We start from the raw sequence: 24670 nt of genomic DNA, 5'->3' as shown, positions 1-24670 counted from the left end.
TCTGATCATTTCCATTGTCGCCCATTCTAGTCTATTAACATGCTTGCCTGCAATCTATTAAGTTGACTTTACAACCTACTAATAGTTTAGGGAGAAAACTGCATCATATTATTCTCTGCCCCTTTTCTGCGTTTTTGGAATATTTCATAACAAAAAATGATGTTGGTAATTATTTTCATATCTCCAATTATTGCCAAACATTTAACAGGTGTGTTTCTCTCAAATATCAAAATCATTGCATAGACTTTCGGCCAAATTCCAATGAAACATGCATATGAAGAGTTTAGTACATTTCTGGGCACATGGTCAATAGATATGATTTTTCACCTGTCCCCCAGGCAGGGCAGGGGCTCCTGTGTGGCCTCCAGGTGCTGTGCTGTTATTGCCAGAACTACCATGTGGCAGAGGGGCATGCAATGCTCAGTGTGGTGCCACAGCATAGTAGGTGCTCAGTAAATATGCGTTGGACACACGAACGGAGGAGACGCTGACCTTTGTAGAGGTAATACAGGCTGCAGGCTGCAAGTGGAAGTCCAAAGTCAAACCTCCTCGGTTCAAATACCACAGTGGGAAAGGCCTGGGCTTGAATGTTAGCTTGGCCACTTAATAGCTGTGTGACCTTGGGCAAGTGACTTAGCCACCTGTTTCCTCATCTATAAAAGGGGCACAATAATATCACCCTCTTCACAAAACCATCCTGAGGTTGAATGAGATTATTCCCACAAAGTGCTCAGCACAATGTCTGTTGCCCCTGTTGCTGGATATTTGTAGACTCAACCTGGTGCCTGGTCCAAATGGGCCAAAGGAGCCATGTCTTAGAGGCCTGAGCCATGCTATCCCATTGGCTAGGAGTCCAAACCCTTGGAACTCCTCTTCTGAATCACTGCTGGAAACTGGTCAACCCCATCTAATGGACAGAGCCTCCTTGCTGGGTTCTAGACACTTCTTCCATGATGAGGCTTTTGGGAGCACCCGGCACCAAGCCTGGGCATTGCTGGTGGCCCCTCTAATGTAAACCAACCTAGTCAGTTCCACAGCTAGGAAGTTGAAGGGAGGGGCCTAGTTTGTGCTTCCAGGAGCTTTCGATGAATTTTAAGGGTATCTGGGCTGCTAAGACGAGCTGGGGCATGGCCTTGTCTGCTGGTCTATGTCCTGGAGATGGCTGGAGGGTGGACCGGAGCCCACAGGAACCATGGGAATGTAAAGGGGCCCATTTTCAGCAAGAGCCACCTCTCTCCATTCTTGGCAAGGACAAAGCACAGATGCTGCTGCTGGTTTATTAGAGTCACCAGGAGGGAGCGAGGCCACCACGTGGCTGCCCGGCCTGACTTCCACGAGCTGTAATGACAGGCGAGGTCTGCCTCCGAGGTGGGCCTGCTACAGGCTGGGCTCTGCTAAGGGCAATCCAAAACTGCACATCCTTAATGTGTTTTTAAAGGACGGCCATTCATATGTCCTACAGAAAAGTGACAGTCCCTCGAAAACATGTAGAGACTGTGGAGGACTTCACTGTCGCCTGAGGCCCAGTGGACTGAGTGTGACTCTGGCATCTGAGGGACCCAGGTTCACATCCCATTCTGGTGTGTGGCCTCAGATTCGTTGCCCGTCAATAAATTTGTTCAGCGAATGTTCCTGTCTGTGACTGGGGTTGACGTTAGAGTCAACTGACTTTGTGATTAGCAAGCGGCTGACACATCGGTGACAGTAAATATTACTTGTCTCTCCCCTCTGGTTAGTAAATTATTTAAAGCAAATGGCCTTATGTTCTTCTGTAGTTTGAGAGACATGATGAAAACTCCTCACTTCAGGGCCTTCATCTTCAACTCACTGTCCACTCAACAAATTTCTCTCAGTTGCCGACACGTGCCAGGAGCAGCCCTGGCACTTGGAAGCAGCAGGGGCCAGTACAGGCTAAGTTCTCTGCCTTTTGGGGCCTTCTAGCGGAGCTGGGGGACTCACGATACCTGACAAATCATTGCAGGAGAGAATGTTCAGTGGTGAGGACTGTGGCACCAGCGAGGCCAGCAGGGAGGGAAGGGACTGGGTTCTGGAAGGTGAGGGTCAAAATGGCTGAGCTGCTGGTGCAGCGTCAGGAAGGGCCAGGAGGAGGGTCCTCCATGTGGTTAGTCACTGCCAGACACGGGTCCACATGGAGGTGAGAGAGGCCCTCTGCCAGGTGTCCCTGAGTCAGTGTCTCCAGCTTTGTGGGGCCCCAGAAAGGATCCCACCAGCCGCTGCTGCCTCCTACTGGATCCCTCTCTGCCACACCGCTCCCACGGTGCTGCTGAAACCCCAGCGTGATCTCTGGGCTCTCCCCACATCTGCAGGGCCCTCTGCTTCTCAGGGAGACTGCCCACCCAGAGCCCTTCTCGAATCCCTCCCCTCTTCTTGGACCAAAGAACTCTCCTTTCCTCCTTTGGTCCAAGAAAAGGGAAGGTCTATCAAGCATGGGTTTCTGTCCCTCTGCCCACCCCAGGGTCTGTATTCAGTGATAATGTCCATTTACCTCTCACTCCACAGCCAGCTGGCTCCCCACTGCCACCCTGCTACCCTCTCCAGGTCACTGATGGCCACAGGGACTCTCCCCAGTCCACTCGGGGCCTGTTCACCATGCCCACCCTAGCACTCTTTTCCCCCTCGACTCAACTGTCCTCTCCATCTCCCTTCCCTAAGCTGCTCTATCTCAGGCTCATGTCTAGAACCCCTTCTGCTGTCTTTAACTTTTAAAATACTTTTAAATGCTGAGGTCCCAGCTGCCACCCTGTCCCCTTCCATCCACACATGCTCGTGAGGTGGTACTGTTTCCCCCTTGGCTTCAACAACTACCTGTGAGTTAATGATTTTTAAATCTCTCTCCAGCCCAAACCTCCAACCTGCATATCCAAATGTCTCACCTCCTGGGACTCTCTCTGGTCCCTCAAACTCAACATGAGCACAATTTAATTTCATCACCTACATGTTCTTAGGGGGAGGGAAGCTGATCAGAGAGGGCTGCGGGAGAGCAAGGAGTGAGGAAGTGGGCCCTGCGCTTCCCAAAGCCCCCTCTTTCCACTGCGCCATCACCGCATGGACGCAAACACTCAACTACTTTGCTCATTGACAAGTGGCCTCTCCGTCTTGACCCCTCTGTTCCACAGTGAGGTCTGTGTCATGTTATCTTTAAATACTTGGTTGCTGGCCCACAGTAGGTCTTTCATTGATGTCCGTTAATGATTCTTAAATCTCTCTCCAGCCCAAACCTCCAACCTGCATATCCAAATGTCTCACCTCCTGGGACTCTCTCTGGTCCCTCAAACTCAACATGAGCACAATTTAATTTCATCACCTAATTGTTCTCAACATGAGCACAATTTAATTTCATCACCTACATGTTCTTTCTCATCTCCCGAACTTTCTTCCCCTCCTGTTTTCCTATCCTCGATGACTAAGACCAAGACTAGTCACCTGATGAATAAAGAGATGTCTCTAGTCTCCTTCCATCTCCCCATCTCCCCACATTCTCTTGTACCACAGTCCTGGTGACTGTCCTCCTGGGTACGTATTAACCCACCCCTCTTTCCCTACCCTGGCTCATGGCCTCATCTCCTCCCCATCATGGGGCAGGAGCACCGACACTGCTTGTGGCAGGTAGGGGTCGTGGGAGGAGTGTTTTGTACACAGAAGGTCTTTAATTAATCTTTGTACGTTGTTTACTATCAGAGTTATGGAAAATGGTTGTGACATCACAGGTCTGAGAAGAAAGAGACCCAGAGCAGAATCTCCAAAGGAAAAGCAGGAGGAATGAATGAATGAATGTCCCCAGAATTCTCCAGAGCTCTGAGGTAGATGGAGACACAAATATTCATTTGTTCATTGAACGGACATCAATGAAAGACCCACTGTGGGCCAGCAACCAAGTATTTAAAGATAACATGACACAGACCTCACTGTGGAACAGAGGGGTCAAGACGGAGAGGCCACTTGTCAATGAGCAAAGTAGTTGAGTGTTTGCGTCCATGCGGTGATGGCGCAGTGGAAAGAGGGGGCTTTGGGAAGCGCAGGGCCCACTTCCTCACTCCTTGCTCTCCCGCAGCCCTCTCTGATCAGCTTCCCTCCCCCTCACTCAGCTGAAATGGCCCTTATCAAGGTCACTGAGGACCTACATCCTGTCAGGTCCAGCAGCCAGATTGCTATCGTCATCTCACGCCGCTTTCAATGACATCTGACACTTGACCTCGGCTTCCTTTCGGAAGCTTTTCTTCTTGGCTTTGGTGACATCAAATTTTCCTGGATTTCTTCCAAACCTGTGTCTACAGCTCTGATTTCTTTCCTAAACTCCCAAACTTATATGCCCAACAGCCAAGCCAAGATATATCCCAAATCTGGTTATTTCTCACTGATACCTTGTCTCTAACCCTATTTAACGTGCTCGCTTGCTCCTTGGACCTTACAACAGTATAATATGGCATCTACTTCCTTTGTTACCCCTCCAGGGTCAATTTTCCATAGAGCCGCCGGAATGTTCTTTTTAAAAAAGATACATCAACATAATGACTTCCTAGTTTAAAACATTCCAATATCTGCCCACTGCAAGTAGAATAAAATCACTTTTCTGATGGCTGATATCGCATCCAACATGTCTCCCCAACACGTCCCACGTCCTCTCCCACCACTCCCTCCATGATCCACTGGGTTTCCAACACTCCAGCCTTCTCTGTCCCACAAACAAGCCCTGCCCCAGGGCCTTTGCAGTTGCTCTTCATGTAGCTATCCCCACAGCTAGCCCCTTCTCATCTCTCAGGGCCCAGTGCAATCACCTCCCTGGCTTCCCTGCTACAGGACTTTCCTCCACGGCATCACTTTCCCTCTAGCCACTGTTTCATTGTCTTGAAAGCACCTTTTCGGGGCCTGAAACCCTTAATGTATTTGCTCACACAGCAGTGCTCTCTCACTAGACCACAAACTGCACAAGTCAGGAGCTTTATTTGTTGGGTGACGACTTTCACCCAGAGTCTCGGGCAGAGCCCCTTAATAACTGTACACTGGGCACATGCAAGACTTAACGTGTGGGTGGCTCCTGTTTCTACTACGAACTGTGGGTGTTAAGGGATAAGGGGTTCACTTCTCCATCAGACACAGCAGGCACAGTGCCCAGGGCCTACAACAATTTTAGGGGCCTATGAAAATATTTTCCTTTTAATTTCCTTTAAAATCAGAATTAAGTAAATAAACAATGACTCTATAATGAAGAATCCAGCCTGGCTTGCGTCCATCTTTTACCAGCATCGTCAATGGATTTAGTAAACAGTAAATATAATCACTGCACTCCCTAATGCAGTAAACAGTAATATAATTTTCCTGTTTTGCGGGGACAAGTCAATCCTGCTGATCCCCAGCTTTCTCTGAAGTGAGAATGATAACCCCACCTGGCAGGGCCATAGGGATCATTGGATGAGGGAGGTGACATGCGGAAGGGTCAACTCTCACCACCTGGCATGCAGGGTTCATTCTGTGCTCAGGAAGCCCAGAGCCAGGGGCCCAGTCAGGGTCCCCAAGTTTTGGCACCTTTCTCCGTGGCCCGGAGTCCTCTCAGAACACGGCAGGCGACAGGCAGGCTGCTCTCACTGTGCCATTTGAAGGATAAGGAACTTAAGCGACTTGCCCAAATCACTTGGCCGAAGCTAAGACCTTAGACCCATTTTCTGATTTCAGGTCCTGGGCTCGGTCAGACTGTGCCCCCAGCCCCCCGCACACACTCCCCTGAGTGGCAGGGGCTCCGTCCAGCTGCGCCTCTTTCCAGGAAAGCGTGTGTACTCGCCGCAACTCCTGCTTGGTCCTCTGCTCTAGTCTGTCACCAGAGTCTGGATTTTCCCGTGCTGGGGCTGCCGCCAGCGCCTAGAGCTGCCAGGTGCCGCTTTCAACCCTCGGATGGGCGGCCCTCCTCCAGCCCCCCCCCCCCCCCCCCGGGCCCCGCGCCACCTGCGCCCGGCCGAGGCCAACTCCTGGCCGCGCTCGGCCAAGGCAGCCGCGGCCACGCTCTATTTCTGATTTTTCCTGCCTTCCTTGAAGATGCTTGTGCTTGGCGGGGCAGGCGGCACAGTGCATCTGGGAACAAATCTGCCTTTGATCATGCAAATGAGCGCCGGTTAGTGCAGGCAGGCTGTCAGTCTCACCAGTCGGGCGGAGAGAGGGGGAGAAATCCCACCGTGCGCCGAGGAAGGATCGGCAGAAAGCTGCAGCTTCAGAAAACCAGCTCCCTCCGAGGACAGGGACAGAGCCCTTCCAGGCGCCTCAGGCGGCCGATGCTCCGCGGGTATGTCCTTAACTTGGCGGGTTCGCTAGGACGCCTTGGGTGGCCACAGCCGGGAGGGATGGCAGGTGAGTGAGGGTCTCCACGTGGACTTGGCGGAAGCCCTGCCCACCCGCCCTCTTTGGTCTCCGGGAATTTGGTTGTTCTCTGCCGAGGTGACAGGTGGGTCCAGGGGCTGTACTTGGGGCAGGGGGACTCCTGCCCTTCCTGTGGCGTCCCTCAGGAATCTGGACCATGTGTGTTTGTGGGTTGGGCTCCGATGGTAGTGATATGGAGCTGGCGTGAGGAGAAAGCACGCATGTGTGTGTGTGTCTCCCACAGCCGGGAAACTCAGCCTCTGGTCTGGGAGGTGAGTCAGTGACTGTATGTTCTAGGTATTCCTCCTGCTTTCTCTGGATAATCCTCTGGTCTCTGGTCAGGGAGGTGAGTCAGTGACTGGACGTCTGGGTATTTCTCCTGCTTTCTCTGGATAATCCTCTGGACCAGGGACAATAATTCTGAACACTAATCATAGTAGTACAGTTAAAGAATTAACTGAAAAACTAACATTTATTGAGCACACCCTCTTTGCTAGACACTGGTGCCTACTGGCATCCTCTCAACATGAGGCTATCCACTAATAATCTCCTGACTTTACAGGCAGGGAAACTGAGGGCTCTGAGGAACTCAGATGCTCTCCATACCCGTCCAAGGACATTCTCCTCACTCTGTAGACAGACGGCTGGGGGGCGAGGTCCCGGTCAGCTCCTTTATCACTGTGTCTCTTATGCTGGCAGAGCCACTGTGGGTGCAGCAACCCTCTCCCACCAGTGTCCTCACAGCCCTGCAGTGGGGTGTCCACCTCCCCAGGCTGTGTGTATCTAACTGTATTTTAGTTACTCACATCTCCTCCTTTCTCTCTCCTTCCCTGACTATGAGCTCCTTGAGGGCAGATGTCATTTGCATCAACACCCCAAACACTGAGCCCAGTGTCTGGCATAGAGTAAGTGATCTCACTAAGTGTAGGGTGATAGACAAATGTGCCTGGGTGCTGGAAAACATGCTTGACACCCATTCTCGGCAGATGTAGTGATTCTCAGCAATTGATGTCCTGCTTCTCAGCAGAGATGGGGCCAGAGAGAATGGACTGATGTCACAGAAGGAGTCACTGGGATGGAGGCCTCAGGGATGTGCCCTTCTGGGTTCTGCTCATCTAACGGTAGTTGGGCCCAGGTGGATGGAGCTTGATGGGGGGAAGTGGAGACACCTACAAACCCAACTTTAAATCCAGGCCAAGAGTAGGTTGAGGTGAGGAAAGTAACCCAGAAGACGGGCAAGAGCAGGATGTTGTGAAATAAAAGATAAACTTCGATGCTGGGTTGAGAGGGCAGCTGGCAGCCTGGTATGCACTTGTGTGTCCATACCACTCCCTGCCACTCTGTGCTGGCAGGACTCTGAGGCTCCTCTAGGCCGTGACCATGTCTGTAAGGCATACGTGGTCCTCCTGCCTTCACCATCCCTGTTGTGGAGTTGAACACACATGGGGTTATAGGCAAAGTGCCTCATTTGGAGCCAGAGGGCCTGAAGTGGAGACTTGGCTTTGCAAACGACTAGCTAGATGACCTTGGGACAATCATGAACCTTCTCGAAGCCTGTTTCTTCCTCAGTACAGTGGTGTTAATACTGGTCAAAGAGTATATATTGCACAGCATTATGGCTGAGATAAGAATGTGGGTGGAGCTACAAAGCCCTTTGCACACAGCGGTCCCTGTAATGGCTGTGTTTGTGCACATACGAGTCCCTAGCATGTGTGCTGGTGGACAGCAAGCTCCGGGAGGGAAGGCCTGGCTTTCCCAGAGTGACTGTAATAGAGAGAGAATGTCTCTGGAGTTGGGAAGATCTAGATTTGAAGTCTGCCTTCTCTCTGATCTGGTGTCCCATCTAAAAAAAAAAGATAATAATTCTTGTTTCATAAGTTTGTTTGGGGATAGATTATTTCATTAAAAACTCCTAGGTTAGATCCTGGAACATGGTTGGTTCCCTATCATTTCATTCTTCAACCTAATAAAGATTCATTGATCACTTAGTGTGTACCAGACACTTTCCTAGGAACCAGAGATAAAGCGGGAAGCAAAATAAAGTCTCAGTGCTCATAGGGCTCACATTCCAGTTGAAGAAGAAACACAGTAGACAAATGAGGTGGTACTATGTTGAAAGGTGTAAGTGCTAAGGATGGGGAACAGGGTAAGCGGGAGAGAGAATGCTGGGGGTACGACTGCCCTTTCCATCAGGGCGTTGACCACTCTGAAGAAGCAGACCCTGAAGGAAGTGAGGCAGTGAGTTACCTGAGGAAGAACATTCTAGAAGAGGAACAGCAAGTGCCAAGACTCTAAGGAGGGAGTGTGCTCTGCATAGTTGAGGAACACCGAAGGGACCCGTGAGATGAAGCACAGTGAGCGAAGGGGAAGTAGCAGGAGGTGAGGTCAAAGCAGAGGCCACATGAGGAAGGACCTTGGAGGTCATTGTAGGGGACTGTGGCTTTTCTTCTGAGAGACATGAGGCCACTGGAGTAGCCTCTCCTTTGAGTAGAGGAGTAACATGATCTAGTTCATACTGGTAAGGAATGGCTTGCCCACTGTGGTTCTCAGGGATGACAGGGGCAATGCCAGAAACAGGGAGCTATTTGGGGGTCATCATAAAATCCCTGGGCAAAGATGATGGCATGGATCAGTGATGGCAGAAAGGTGGTTGGATTCTGGGTCCATTCTGTAGAGCCCGCGGATGTGCTGCTAGACTGCTGGCAGCAGGGCCGGGAGCAGAGCTCAGCATGGCTTCTGGCCTAGGCCTGCAGGAGCGCGAGCTGCTGTTTATGGAGATGGTGAAGACAGCGGGAAACCGGCTGGTTGGGGGCAGGGAAAGGGTGGAATCAGCAGTTGTTTCGGATACGTTAAGAATGAGAAGCTACGAGACTCTTAGTGAAGATGTTAAACAGACCACACAGGCTGAACCAGTCTAGAGTTCAAAAGGGAAGTGCAGGCAGGAGGCATAGGGTTAGGCTGGAGGTGGGCATTAAGAGATGTCAGCATGTAATGACGCTGAAAGTGTGGAGCTGGCCACCAGCCCAGTCACGACTATTTCTCTCTTCTTTCCAATGCTGCACATCAGCACCTAGATAGGTTCCTGGCAAAACAGGGTGCAGGCTCACAGAAACTACTCAGTGGCCACCCTAGTGCACGTTCAAAGGGAATGAGCAGAGGGAGGTTCGAGAGGACCAGTCTAGCCAATAGCTGTGCGGAGCGAGCAGTGTGGGGCTGGGGTGTAAACAGCAGCCCCGGCCCCGCCCGCCATGCCCTCCTAGCGCTTTCTCCATCCTGGACTTGGGACATGCTTTCCCAGCCATGTCGTGCCAGTGAGGTCCTGTCAGCAGACACCATCTTTCCTTGCAAGTGGACCAAGGAAACGTCTCTCCTTGAAAGCCTCAGAGGGAGACACAATGAGAGTAATGCACATGCATCATTGAGGAGGGTTTCCAGTCCTTTGGGTCCAGGCTTCTGGTTGGAGGGGCTCAGAAACTGAGGGCAGAGTTGGGAAACTGCCACACACACGTCTGGGAGAGGACCAGGAAAGGCCAAGGAGGCTGCATGACCAGGCAACCCTCTTAGAATGGCCTGGAATCATCAGAAAATTCAGACTTGGGCTGCGTTCTGGTCAACCACAGCCCCAAGTCCACCAGTAAGAGGCCCCTTCCCAGACCTGTGGATGGCTTTTCCGCTGCTGAGGGAGGGGGATGGGAAGTAGCCAGGGCCTGCTCCCTCCCACCTGTTGGGATTATTCCCAGTCTCCTGAGGTTATAATAGTGCTTCCTTTCTTTCTAAAGTCGGAGATGGCTGGGATACATCTTCAGCACATGGTCCAAAGAACCACTGCAGTGAGGATATAACCTCTTCTGCACAGAGATTCCCATCCTGCTCTGCAGGACAATGTGAAATGAGGCGTCGTATGGGCGAGGGCGAGGGCCAATGGCCAAGTCTTCCAGTTAAGCTCGGGCTACAGGGCATTGGCTCTGACCCTGGAGACGCTGCAGCATGAATATAAGAACATTCATTTCTTTCTCGTGCCTTTAATTTCTTTTCTTTTTATGAATGTTTTATAATAATTCAACGTTGTAGTACAGGAGTACCCATGTGTATCATTTATACTTAAATGACCACACTGGCTGTTTTTAGCTGGTGAGAGGTCTGATCAAAAGTGTTAGAAGACCTCCTATTTTAGAGGAGAAGCCAAGGGCTCATGGTGAAGCTGGTATCTCCTCAGTGTCTCCTGAGTGTGAGTCTGCCTCAGTATCACACCACAGCCCCTGAGGTGACACGCGAGTTACACAGGACTGCTCAGCAGCAAAACAGATGGATCAGGGGCAAAAGCACTTTCTCCTGGGCTGTGAGTCAACTGGACGGAAGCTAACAGTTACTAAGCTCTGCTCTGTGCCACCTGCGCACACATGCGTGCACACACACTCACACTCACATTCACACACAGTTACACAACCCTCACACACACATCCTCTCACACACTCACACACACTCACACACACGCACTCGCTCTCACACACACACATTCACACAACGTTCACACACATTCATACACACACCCTCTCACACACTCACAAACATTCACACACATTCACACAACCCTCACACATACACCCTCACACACATTCACACACACACACTCACACAGCACATTTCTCTCCACATACATACATATCCGTACACATATGGCCCTGTAGGAACACCAGCGATAGCAAATTGATCGCATTCTCTCCCACCTGCCACGCTTCCCGAGACAGCCAGTGTCAACGGCCTGTGTATCTTTGTACGTCACTATCCTTCACACAATACACATAAAATTACACTCCCATAGTTACAGACAGGCGCAGACTGGCTGTTTTCAAATGTGAATGCCGCCTAAATTTCACATTGCTCTGCACCCTTATCTTTTGCTTCCCATTTAACAACGTATCACAGGCCTTCCTCGAGCCCGCGGAGGTGGAGCGTGTGCCCTCCTCTCCCCACCGCATCACAGTTAATAGCTCACGCGCGGCTTCATTTATTCAGCCACTGCCCTGGTAATGGACATTTGAGTTCCTTCCAACGTTTCGCCACAATACTTCCCGCCGTGGTAGCACCCTTGTCTGTGTGTCACGCCAACGTGGCGCCTCTGTGGCTGTAAGTAGATTCCCCAGGTGAGGTCATGCCCAAGGGGATAGAACAATTTAAGGGGACTTGAGATCTCATTTGCGTGGATGATTTTGTTGTTAATTCTGGCTATGCTGCATTATAGCCCACAGAGACAGACAGACAGAGCCCCGTGTTCAGTGTGCGTGTCCTCGCTGTGTTCCGTGCACTGGGACCGCCTCTCCCAGTCTCAGTGGGACAAGTATCCTTCATGGGACAGGGGTGTCTGTGGGCTGGAACCTGAAGCTACAGAGCTCCTGGTCAGCCTCTGCTCGCCGTGTCCCAAAGTGATTCATTCACGAAGTCATTTACTGCTGTGGGTGTGGCTGTGTCGGTGCTGCTCACAGCTCTGCACATTTCTTATTTCTGAACCCCAACCCCAGACCACCTCCCCCACTCCTCATAGAGCCTGTACGCAGAGCAGTTATTCAGTGATTGCTTTGTAAATGAGCAAGTAGTCAATGACTCTTGGCCAAGGTCAGAGCCAGGGCCACATCCAGCAGGGCCGTCTGAGGGGCCCTCCTACCTTCACGGCCTTCGCCCTGCTGATGAGCCCGTCGTCCTGAGAACTGCCGATGAGCAGATCGACCTCGCCCTGCGGGACCCTCTGCAGCGCTCTGGCGGGAGCCTCTCGCAGGTACTGGCCGTCAATCACAGGACCCCAGTAGTGGAAGGGGCCACTCACAGCCAGGAGCTGCATCGGTGCAAAGGATGCTGTTGTTTATAAGGATTTTACTCTTTTTAAAGGAAATGGGGCTGCAATATCCAGTGGCATTGCTTCACTTAACCATAAAGGACATGGTCCTGGTGGTCCATCTGGGGCTTTATTGGGAAATCAGAGTAAAATGACCAGAATGACAGGCAGGCAAGACACCAGTGACACTGCAAGGGGCTAGAAGGTGGGTCTCCATCTGAGCAATGTTTGGTCCCCAGGAGCTACCAGAGCCATCCTGTGGAGGTGACAACATCCACAGGGAAGAATGGGTGAGCCAGGAGTGTGAGTGAGGCAGGGGGAGACACTGATCAAGTGGGGTGGTGGCCAAGGTGGGATATAACAGGGAAATATATCAGTGTTGGCCTCTATTCAATTAGCTCACATTTGGGGGAGCTGAGGCTCAGATCCACTCCAGATCTGCAAGTCTAAGTTTATTGCCAAAAAGACCAAGCAAGCCATCAGCTGAGATGACAGCATGCTCCCTGCTGGCATCCCTTTCATTCACATCAGGGCCAGCGAGAGACTGCAAACTGGATCTTTGTAGGTAGGAAAAGGGAAGCCCATAGCTGTTCTGTCTCAAGGGCTGGGTGGCCCAGCTCCATTGTAGCGTGACTGTGACACTCAGCACATGTAGTTGTGGCCAGATGGAGTGCCAGCATGGTCCCCGTGTAGATGGGACCCTGTACACAGGTTACTTCATGTTGTTCTCCTGCTCCACAAGTCCCGCATGGCTATCCCCACTCTACAGATAAACTCCCAGGGGCACAAAGACCTGTAGGCCGTCAGTGCCCACACTTGGTCCACAACATCCTGGTCCATGCACAGCCCTGGGGCAGGGAGTGTGCATCCTAGTGCCAGCTGCTCATCAACCTACGGTGTGGCCCTAGGTGGGTCAGGTCTCCTTCTTAGGCTTGGTTTTCTTTTGTAGAAAGTCAGAGAATGTCCCCTCCCAGTTTTCACACAAGTGCCCACCTTGGTCTGGGCGTCATTGAGGATGCTGGCGGGCTTCTGACGGAGGCAGGATATCATTTCTTGGATGGACGAGGTGGGGCAGCTGACCTCCTTTGACAAAGCAGCTGCCTGCTGCTGAGCCCTCTCCCGGCTGATGACAGCGGCAGGGGACAGTGCAGAGCCACCCTGCAAGAGAGAGCAGACGAGGGCTGATAGTCTTCATGCTTCTTTCCTCCTCTCAGCACAGGCCTCAGGGCATACAGGGCTCTGGTCCTTCATCTACACCCAGGAGTCCCAGGACTCGTCCCGGAGATACCCACAGGCATTTGGGAAGTCAGGGCTGATCAATATTATATCAACATGCTGCGTGGTCTTGCCCGAATGTCTCCATCTCAGTTTCCTCATCTGGGAAGTGAGGGCCCTGGATGGGGTCATCTCCAGTTTTCACTGTGAACTAAGGCTACACATTGAGGGAAAGGGCTGATGGTGGTTGAATTGGACTAAGATCAGGACTGGAGAGAACTCTGCTATGTCTACTTCACTGTCAGGTCCAAGGAGGGACCTTGTGGCCAGAGGCGAGCAGGGACAGTCAGAAACCAACCCGAGGGAGAGGGATGCATCGGGGTGGATCCCGAGATAGCCACACTGTGCCCCTGAAGGACAGGTTCAAAGGACAGGCACATGGTTTCCTGCCCTCAACCCATTCGGATTAGCGGGGGCTCCCGCCGCTGGCCGGGAGGTGTGCCAAGGCTGCCTGCGCCGTCCACCTCCAGCAGGGCCTTCTCTGAGCCTGGTGTCTGTGAATGAGGGAGAGCCCCAGGCTCCCGGTGGGAATTAGCAGCAATGAACATAAAGTGCTCAGCCAGGGCCAAGGTGACAACACACAGGGGCAGGATGATTGCACATGGGTTCATCTTTCTAACAAGGAGGGGTCAGCCTTCTGAGAATCACTGGGCATGCTCAGTCTTGAGAGAACATAGAGCATGTGCACACACACACACACACACGCACACACACACACACGCACACATGCTCAAAGTCAAAGCCTCACATTCTAAATTGTGAACTGAGCAGGCCTACTGCAGAGCTGCAGTGGGGGCCTCGGGGGGATGTGGATTTGGGGATAGGCCCCTCTAATCTTGTCAACATTGTCCACAGCTATAAAAAGCCCGAGTTCCTGATATGGTGAGGAAGTGGTTAGAGGCGTGGGTTAGACTGATACTGCCAGAAAGCTTAGAGAACTTTCCTCTCAAAGTATTTTGTTTTAATTGATCTTCCTGAAGGAAACCTTTCTCTTCATGGAAAAGCAATGGTTAAACTAGACAACAGCCCAACAGCCGGCTCAGCCCTCACTTGAAAGCTCTTGCTTGGAGACAGGAGCTGGGGGGAGGGTGCTATGCGGAGTCCTGCAAAGATCTGGGGCTTTTTGGGCAGAAGGACAGGTTTAAACTCCAGCTTTATTAACCCCACTGATGAGGTGACTGGGGGCATGGGCGTGAGGCTGACATCTGAGGGCCTCAATTTCCTCATCGGGAGTGGGAATGATAAGCCCTCCTTCACAGTCACTGGGAAGATGCACTGGTTGGGGTGTCCTCTGCAGAGGGGTGGAGGGTGGGGAGTGAGGGTGTAGTTGGTGTCCTGGGGCTCCAGGGTTCGGAGTAGCGAGGTCTTGTCACACTGCCCAGTCACGCCAGCAGCCCCTGGGCCCTGGGCCGGTGCTTTATCTAAATCTGACCTAGCTATTCAATGGCAATGAGTTTCCGCTTGTTTTGTGTGGGTGTTTTTTTTTTAACTTTAAAAATAGTGTAGGGCAAAACCACAATTGCTGACCACTGCTTTTTCTCCCTGGAGCCTCTGGACATTGTGAGGTGACCTGACCTCAGTTAGCCACCAACTGAGGTGACCTAAGTGAGTCACCTCAGAGCCCGGTCTTGCCCCTGTCCAAGCACACATAGACACACAGTCACAGACAGAACACTCACACGCAGACACACACCCACACTCAGAAACATCCAGTCACAGAGAGAAATGCACACTCACAGACACACATCATACCCACACACACTCAGAAACACACAGTCACAGGAACACCCGCTGACACTCACTCAGAAACTTACACACACTCACACACGCTCAGAGACACGGTCTCAGGAACGCACGCAGACTTTCTGGAAATGGACACCTCAGAGTTTCGCCTGCTCTGAGGAACCACTCACAGGCCTTCCATGAAGAAGTTGCTGACCACACAGAGAGAGAGAAAGTTTCTAGGATAAATGTCCCAGGAGGGCCCCCGGCTCTTTCTTAGGGGGATCAGTGAGTCAGAACACGTGGCTCTGAGTGAAAAGGGAGTCCCCGGGAAGTGCCTTCCCAGCACCCCTCAGACGAGACTCCTCCCAGATGAGGGACGGTGCCCTTTGCCTCCTGGGGAAGGGGGATGTGTGGGAAACTCCAGGCCCCATGGCCACAGGGCCCTGCACATATTCATACTAATGATGCAATAATCATCATTTTGTAAGTTTTTTTTTTATCTTGGCCTAAAATGTCACTTAATAAAACCCCCTATTACAGCACAGACTGACGGGTAGCCAGAGCCTCGAAATCTCTGTCTTGGGGGCCTGCTCAGTCACACATCTGCTTTTTAAAATAGACTCTACCCAGCAGGACACAGATACCGGTGGACTGGAGATGAGACTCTCCATCAACAGGGGCAAAAGAAAGACAGAAATTCTCATGCTTTGGGAATTCAGAGGAGGGAGAGGTCTCTGAGTATGAGGGTAGCTCGAAGGAAACTGCACAGAATTAGGACTTGAGTGGACTTCGATGGGAAGAAATGGTTGGGGAAAAGAAAGAGTGGGTAGCCATTCTTGGGGGAGGGGCAGGGATGGCAGGTGGGTTCAGGGGTCTGATTACACAAAGGAGCTGTACAGGTACCCCAGGAGCTAGTCCCAGGTATCCCAGCATCCCCAGAATATGATCTGGAACTCAGAAAAATATGTATTGAAGGAGGGAGCCAGTACTGTGTGAATGAGGGCGTGGATGGGTAAATGGATGGGTGGGTGGGTGGATCGGTGGGTGAGTGGGTGGATGGATGGATGGATGGATGGATGGATGGATGGTGGATGGGTGGATAGGAGGATAGATGGGTGGGTGGATGGATGGATGGATGGATGGATGGATGGATGGATGGGTGGGTGAATGGATGGGTGGATGGGTGGGTGGGTGGATGGGTGGGTGGGTGGGTGGTTGGATAAATCCTCCTAAGTGAAGAGAGGCATTTACATTGAGGGGTGTTGAGGGATAGAGTTGAGAGGACATTCTATCTGGCCTAAGCAAACGATGCAATTTAGAGGGTGGTAAACCCCGGGATACAGGGCAAGTATCCCTCAGGCAATGAGAAGACAGTAAAAGATTCTGAACAGGGTGTTACAGAAAGTGTTTTTGAGACATGTCACTGAGTCATTTGTCTTTGCACCCTCAGTGCTGAAAATGGTTTTGAACCTGCCTTTTCCACCTTACAGTCCATTGTGGATCTCACTCTGGGCTGAGACCTGTTAATTTACCGGACTGCTTGGACTACAAGCATGCAATCTGCTGTTTAGGCTGTTAGGGAGCGAGCCACAGCAAGGAGCACCGGCCAGTCACAGAGAGAGACAGGCCTGGATGCAGACCCCGGCTCTGATCTGTAGTTTGATTTGGGTCCTTTCTTTATCTGTAAGAAGGAGTATAGTCATACTGACCCTTCTCCAAAGGACTGTTGTCATGAAGAAATGAGATGATTTTCATATAGCTCTCTGCTTTATTACAAATAGCAAGTATTCAGTAAGTGATAGCTATTGTTTCTAATTTCATGATGCTTTAGGCAACACTGTGATATATATCTTTACAGCTAAATCTATTCACATATTTGTGATAATTTCCTTATACCACGGAATTACTGGGTCAGAAGGTATACTTTTTTTTTTCCTGAGAGATAAAAATGTATTGAATGATCTTTTTTCATAACATTTTAATGGTTTTCCATTGACTATACCTACACATGTGAAAATCTTTATTAAAGAAAATTTCATTTTTGTTATATAGGTGGTATTTTAAGCTATGTTTCTTGACCTCTACAGCTAACTTTTAAAAATGGTTTTTGCCCATGTGGATCAGTGGTTAGAGCATTGTCCTCCGCACCAAAGGGTCTCCAGTTCAATTCACAGTCAAGGGCACGTACCTGGGTTTCAGGTTCACTCCCTACCCCCAGTCGGGGTGTGTGCTGGAGGCAACCAGCTGGTGTGTCTCACATTGATGTTTCTCTCTCTCTCTCTCTCCCCCTCCCTTCCATTCTCTCTGAGAACCAATGGAAAAAATATCCTCAGATGAACAACAACAAATTTTAAAAAATGGTTTTATGGGCATACAACTCACATCATACAATTCATTCATTTAAAGCATACAAGTCAATAGTTTTTAGTTACTCGCACGGAGTCCTTTACCCATCACCATAATCTAATTTTAGTACATTTTCATAATCCACAAAGAAGCCACATGCCCATTAGCAGTCATTCCCTACTCCCCACCCTCACTCCCAGCCCCAGGCAACCACTAATCTACTTTCTGTCCCTACAGAGTTACCTGTTCTGAACATCTCATATAATGGAATCACACAATCTGTGGCCTTCCATGTCTGGTTTCTTTCACTTCACCCATGCTGTAGCTATACCAGTGCTTCATTCCCTTTTATAATCGAATAATATTCCATTGTATGCACATTCAATATGTTACCCATTCATCAGCTGACGGACATTGGGGTTGTCTCCCTGTTTGGCGATTATAAATAAGACACAACGAACATTCCTGTTCCATGTTTTGTGTGTGTGGATGTATGCTTTCGTTTTCCCTGCTTGGAGAATTGCTGGGTCATATGGTAACTTTATGTTTGACCTTTTGAGAAGCTGCCAAATGTTGTCTAGAGCAGCGGCAGCCCTTACATTCCCTCAGGCAATGCACGCCTGTCCAAGCTCCCCACGTCCTCACCAGCACTTAGTATCATCTTGTTTGCTGTTATTATAGCCAGCCTAGGAGGCGTGAAGTAGTATCTCACTGTGGTTTTGATTTGCATTTTCCTAATGTCTAATGCTGTTGAGCATCTTTTCATGTGCTTATGTGCCATCGGTGCATCTTCTCTGGAGAAATATCTATTCAAGTCCTTTGCCCATTTTTAAACGGGGTTGTCTTTTTGTTTTTGAGTTGTGTTCTTTATATATTCTGGGCACAAGTCCCTTATCAGACATATGATCTGTAAATATTTGCTCCCATTCCATGGGTTGTCTTTTCACTTTCTTAATGGTATCTTTTGCAGCACAAAAGTTTTTCATTTTGATGAAGTCGGACTTTTTCTTTTCTGTTTGTACTTTTGGAGTCATATCTAAAGAACCATTGTTTAACCCAGGGCCAGGAGTCCCACCTTGCATTCTAAATATACATATTTTTAAACCACATACTATCAAGCTGCCTACAGGAAGGTTGTACCTCGGTGTATTTCTATTTTCAGGCTTAAATTACTCCAGCTGTCTACGCCTGGAGGAAAGAGAAGGCAGGTATCAGCAGGTAGTAGGGGCCTATCGTGTTCTGACCCCTTTACACGCTGTTCTCAATCTGTGCTCAGAAAACCTCTGGACCAGGGAGCCATGACCGGGCCACTGCTCCGGGGGAGGGTGGGCTCAGGCTGTCTGTCAACGTGGCAGCACAACCCAGCCTCCCTGTGCCAGGGGACACTGGCGGGGGGTGGCCCTCTGCGGTGAACCTCCATTCTGCAGACGTTTTGGCAAACGTGACTCTCCACGTGGCTTAGCCACACCCTACGCCCCGTTCGTTAGCTGTGGGCATTCACTGTGGGGACCCCTCCACGGGCACCACCCAGGCACGGGTGGGAAAATGGACAGGAGAGGGCCCTGGCTCAGCGCCTTTAGAATGGAGCTCGCCTCCTCTCCTGTTTCCCCTCCAGTTCTTGCAGACTTGACAGAATGCTTTTTTCCATCTGTCACAGGCATTGCCTCTAATTGCCTCCGTCACCTTCTGGGTGTCAGAACCATTTAAGTGCTTGGCACTGGAAACAGCTGATTTCCCAGACAGAGGGCTTGCCCCTTAAAAGTGACACCCGAGTGATAGCCAAGGCAATGGCTGCCCCTCGTTTCACAGGGAATTTAAAATGCAGGCTCTGTTCCCTCCGTTCCCAATGAGAAAGTCACACACACATTGGGCATACACTGCCTTTTAAAAATAATTCCATAGTTATAACTTATAAAAGGACCTAGATACTTCTTTCTAGTCATTTATTCTTGTAGCTTTGTTTCCTATTTAACATCCTTTCCGGAAGCCTCCATGGGCATCCCTCCAGGGTTCCTGAGGGCAACCTATCTTCTCTGCCAGCTGACCAGAAACCGCTGGCTCTGGCCGGTCCTGGTGTCTGTGTCCTCAGGCCTGAGCCTCGCCCCACACCCCACACACTGTGTGTTCAGATGGGCTCAGCAGTTTCCATTGTGGTGACCACTTCTTTATTAGCTCCAGATGTCCCTGGAGGATGTCCCTGACAGCCCTGGGCCCATAATTCAAGCTGACCCTCTCCCCAAATCCCCTGTGGGGACACTCCAGGGAATCTTGCTCAGGCACTGATGTCTCCATAACTAAATAGGTGCATGCTGAGTCCCTGTGTAACTCCGCTCCTGGAACACATTTCACATCATTTCCAACACCATCCCCTTTAATTTGTCAGGTAAAAACAGTGTAAATTATTATACTTGTAGAAAAAATGGACAGGGCATGGGCTTTGGGATTAGATAAATCGTACTGTATCCTGCGCTGACAACTTGGCAAGTGACTTTACTCTCAGGGCCTCAGTTTCCCCATCTGTAAAGTGGGTATATAATACTGTATCAAGCTGTGGCATCAAGAGCCTCAGTGCCCATCAGCCCAAGTTCAAGTCCAGCACTCCCTCTTAACCACTGTATGTCCTTAGGAAAGCTATTAAAATTTTCCATGCCTCAGTTTCCTCAGTGTAAACTGAGGGTGAGAAGAATATACATTTGTTGAGATGAATTGATGAGGTCACATGGACAGTGCTTACACCCATTAACTTCCCAATAAGCAATAGCAATCATTAAAATCATAATCAATATTTCACAAAGTTCTTGCAAAAATTAAATGAAATAACAGACTTGAAAAATATTATCTGCAAAGCACGATACAGAGATTGGTTACTATTATTTGTAATGTTATTGCTACTCGAATTAAAATAAAAAATAGTGAAATGTTCTTCCATCTAAGGATCAACTTGGGGGTTGAAATTTTGTTTTGGCCAAGAATTTTTTTAAGCAACTGAGCTGTCTGTCCTCTCCCATCCCTCCTCAGATGCCCATGCTCCTGGGCATAATTAGTTCTGGTTCATCGGGTAAAGAAAGAAACTCTGGCTGACAATTTCACACCCACCCAGACATTTATACGTGGATGGCACCATTTTAAATTTCATCAAGGCCAGCGTTGAGCTTGGCCTTCTTCAGATAATGACAGCAGATTCTTGTCAGGAGTGAAAAGGCGTATCGCCCAGAAGTATTGGGGTGTCACCGAATGAGAGGCAGGGGAGTTTCACCCAGCCATGCTCATTCTGTTACAGATCTGAACCTCATTTGTGCTGCTAAAGCGCATTAGCAGTGGTTGGGCAAGTTTCCTTGTTATTGTTTTTTATGAGATGAAAATACCAGGGCAGAGCAGTTAAGAGGCCTGGCTCCGGTCACGGTCACCCGGGAAGCTCCTCGCAGAGGCTTTGTCTCCCTCAGGCCCCCGGCTGCCTTGCCCCCCCTGCGGCCTGCGCTGCTGGGGGCTGCTCTGCGATCGGGGCTAATTCCAGCTCGTCCCCGAGCTCCTCTCACCTGCTCGGGGCTGCGGGGAGCCAGAGGCAGCGCAGGCCCGAGGAAGGGTGTGATCTCAGGCAGGGAGTTTCTTTTCTTCCTTTTTTTTAACCCGCTCCCTCCATCTTTCCCTCCCTTCTTCCTAGTAAATATTCGACGGCTGCTCTGGCCGTGGAAGGTGCTAGTGCTGGTGTCAATCATTGACAAAGAGGCAGCCCCTGTGTTCATGGAACTTCCAGTTTTCAGAGCTCAGAACATAGAGATGGGGAAGGAGGTGCTATAGCAGACCGCTCATGGGGTGGTGCCACCCAGAGCCACCACGCACGGAGCCTTCTTTGTCGCAGGAGACTGACTGCCGTCTCTGTCCTCAAACAGCACTCATGAGGATCTCTATGCCCTGTGCAGAGACAGACTGTGCCTTTGTAGCCAGGGAAGATAAGATGTGATGTTACAAAGTTCCGTCTTAAGACCCCTCTTTGTTTAGAAACAGTGTCTGTCTCCTCCTTCATGGTTTGTTCATATCTTGGTCTCCCACATGGAGTGCACATGGCGATCCATGAGAGTCTGGGAAGAAAGTGCTAGAATATTTACTTATAAATATGGAGCAGTCTTATCCTTTTCAAATATTTTTGTATTTAGAATGCATATATTTATAGAGTAATCTGTGTATATAATTAATAACCATGCGCATAGCAAAGCTTCTTACTATCGGGTACAGGATCAAGTAGTAGGGAGGTGATTACATTAGACAGCAAGAGGACGTCCTTTCTCAGTGGGCTGAAGAGTTGAGCTAGGATGTCACCACGGACCCCCAGTGTCTGCTTGGCTGATGGGAATAAAAGTGACCAGCAAACTGTGCCTCTGGGACAGTGGCTGGTCGTTCTGGCAAAGCTCACTCACAGGCAGGCCGTACCACTTTCGCTGTCCCCCTCCTCCCCAACGCCACAAGGCCATTTGGACAATGGGAGGATCTCACCTTTGGGCAGAGAACAAGACTGGGGCCATGCTTGACCCCACCTTTTGCAGGGGTTAAGGGAGCATGAGCCCTGCCACCACACCCTGACTCAGTGACATGAAAGCCCTGGGGAACCCTGATGGGAGACTCACTCCTTGTTCTGGCAGATCCTAAAATAAGGGGAAGGCCATTCCGGGTCAGTGGAACAGCCCAAGTGAATGCAGAGGCAAACCCAGCAGCCTGTCCAGGCAATAAGAGAAAGTAGAAGTTCATAAGGAAGGCAGATCAAGGCAGTGAGGACCCCCTGAGGAGTCCATGCAAATGCCAGGGACAACAGGGTGTCCTGGAAGGTGGGGCAGACCAGGACTAAGGCTGGACTGGTCTGAGGAGGGTCAATTCATCATCCTGTCCCAGGTGCATTTGGGAGGGGCAAGGAGGTCCCAGGAGGCAGGATAAGAGATGGTCGGCAGATATTGAAGTCACTTCCAACTCCAGACGAGATGCAGTGGAAGTCATCCCAAAATGAAAGCCAACATACAGAAAACGAGAAGGCAGGAGCTGAACAGCTCAGCCAGTACCGCCAAACACCTGGCATTCGTGGGCTCTGCTCACGCCCAAGGTCGAGCTGAACACCGTCCCTCCATCAAGCCTCGGGGCCTTTGCAACATTGAGAGCCATTTGCTTTGGCTTCCCTCCTCACTGGACCCCCCAAGATGATGCCCTGTTACTGTGGCTCATCCCTGTCCCTGTTCACGTAGCTCCTGGACGGCAGGGCCCATATCCCAGTCACCCTGTCCTCCCAGAGCTTGGCCTCCTGGCTGGCCTGAGGCTAGCAGTCACTGACTATAATGCTCATTTAAATAAATGAATGCCTGAGTGAGATGCAGGCAATAAAGAGTTTGTACAGTAGTGCATCGAGAGGAAGTTAGTAAGCAAAGCGCAGTTGCAAGGACTGAAACTGGCCCTGCTCAGAGACCCTCCCGAGCTCTGGGAGGTTCGCTGACCTCTATCAGCCTCACAGAGCTGAGAAGCCTGCGGCCTCCCCAGGTGCATGAGCTGGGTGGGTTGAGCAAGAGCGAGAACAGCTCTAGTGACTCAGCATGTTTGTGCAACTCATCCCAGCAGAGACACAGTGGAAATGAAGCTTCTACTTCTTTCTCCCAAGAACACTCAGTGCCAAGAGGCCTCTCAGGGAAACACATAAAGGTCCTGATGACATAAACATTCAAGTTCTGCGGCAGCGGGAGACTTCAGCTCACCCAGATGGATCACTTATCCAGCTCTGGACATGGTTCCAGAAGTATGAACTCCCATGTCTAGAGAAGCAATAGGGTCTGGTCTCTCCCAGTGGATGTTCATGATTAGCTATCACTTCCCCAGAGGGGAAGAGTCAATAGTCACGAAGTGTGTGCTCTTGGGTAGAAGGCAGGCCCATCACCTTCACTTCATGCATTCATTCATTTGATGGGTAATTATGGATCATCTCTTTCGGGCAAGGCTCAGTGCTGGGCTCAGGGGTCATGTGTTAGTCGTGTCCCTGTCTTCCCAAGCTTATGCTCCACTTTGAAAGGAGAGGGGGGCATCCATACCCAGTGGACCCCGCTATGTGCCTTGCACTACGCTAGCTGGTCTATACACAACCTTCTCAAGACTGAGGGAGGAAATAGGAAGAGTAACATCACTTAGGCTTGTAGAGATTCAGAAAACTTTGCGAAGTCACAAATATCTGAAACCCCTGTTCCTGTGGGGCAGGGAAAACTCCAAGGGGTATTCTGAGGAGGGAGCAACTGGCTTTGGCTGCGGGGGCTCTGGGAGTACATGTGGACAAGGGGAACTCTAGTTTGGGACTTGCAGGAAGGAGGGTATCGGCAAAGTAAACGGTGAGGAGGAGGGAGGCTGTCTGAGTGCAGAGGAACACAACAAGCCCCCGTGGTGAATGGGGCTGGAGGCCCTGAGTGGGGACATTGTCATGGGAGGATGGTGGGGAGCAAACTGTGATGAGCATCGAGTTCCAGAGAAAGGGGTGGAGTTGGCTTTGTGGGAAACAGCAGTCCATGGCAGGTGCTGGGGGAGGGGGTGGCGACAGGACCTATGCCTTGTTTGGGGAGCCCAGGGCTGGACTGGTGTGAGGGAAGCAGTGGGAAGGCCCCCATAGCAGCCAGCACCACAGTGACGGTGAGCTCACCTCCAGAGGCCACTGAGCCAGACCTGGGTGGTGTCACTCATTAGCTGGGTGACCTAGAGCAAGCAGAGTAAACCCTGGGAGCCTCAGTTTCCCTAGGAGCCTTGGTTGCTTCAGGTGAAGCCTAGACACACAGAGTAATTAGGGGAATCAATAAGTAGCATAAGCAACAGCCACGTTCCTTTCCTGGCTCCCCAAATATTGGCTCCCTCTCCTTTTTACTTCTCCCTGTAGACTCCAAGCACTCCGGCCCTGAACCTTCGCAGTTGACATTTGCCTCACCTGGTCCTTCTTCCTCTTGATCTTCTCGCTGGTGTCCCTTTGGGCTCATTACAACACTCTCTTCCCAGGTGAGCGTTCTCCTTGCTGTCCCCACCCCTCAGCAGCCTTCTGTACCCTTACTTGTTTGTTTCTCTAACTTGGCACCTAGAGCAGCGCCTAACACATAGCAGGTGCTCCACAAATACTTGTTGAAT

At 50.6% G+C, this 24670-nt stretch overlaps 2 protein-coding genes across 2 annotated transcripts in view; one reads left to right on the top strand and one right to left on the bottom strand.

Moving 5' to 3' along the window:
- The window catches only part of TG (thyroglobulin), a gene marked incomplete at its 5' end in the record, with an annotated part of 199630 nt that overhangs the window by 14536 nt on the left and 160424 nt on the right, over nt 1-24670 (bottom strand). The window contains 2 exons of the mRNA XM_081116502.1: nt 12029-12196; nt 13190-13354. Of these exons, the coding sequence (XP_080972628.1) occupies nt 12029-12196; nt 13190-13354 (333 nt within the window). The remainder of the gene's footprint in view (nt 1-12028; nt 12197-13189; nt 13355-24670) is intronic.
- Nucleotides 5985-24670, top strand: part of SLA (Src like adaptor) — a 54430-nt gene continuing 35744 nt past the window's right edge. The window contains exons 1-2 of the mRNA XM_081117432.1: nt 5985-6292; nt 24429-24544. The gene's annotated coding sequence lies outside the window, so the exon portion shown is untranslated. The remainder of the gene's footprint in view (nt 6293-24428; nt 24545-24670) is intronic.

The sequence above is a fragment of the Miniopterus schreibersii genome (assembly GCF_964146895.1).
Source record: "Miniopterus schreibersii genome assembly, chromosome: 17".
In the NCBI taxonomy this organism is placed as follows: domain Eukaryota; kingdom Metazoa; phylum Chordata; class Mammalia; order Chiroptera; family Miniopteridae; genus Miniopterus; species Miniopterus schreibersii.
This window is presented reverse-complemented; position numbering and strand designations above follow the sequence as displayed.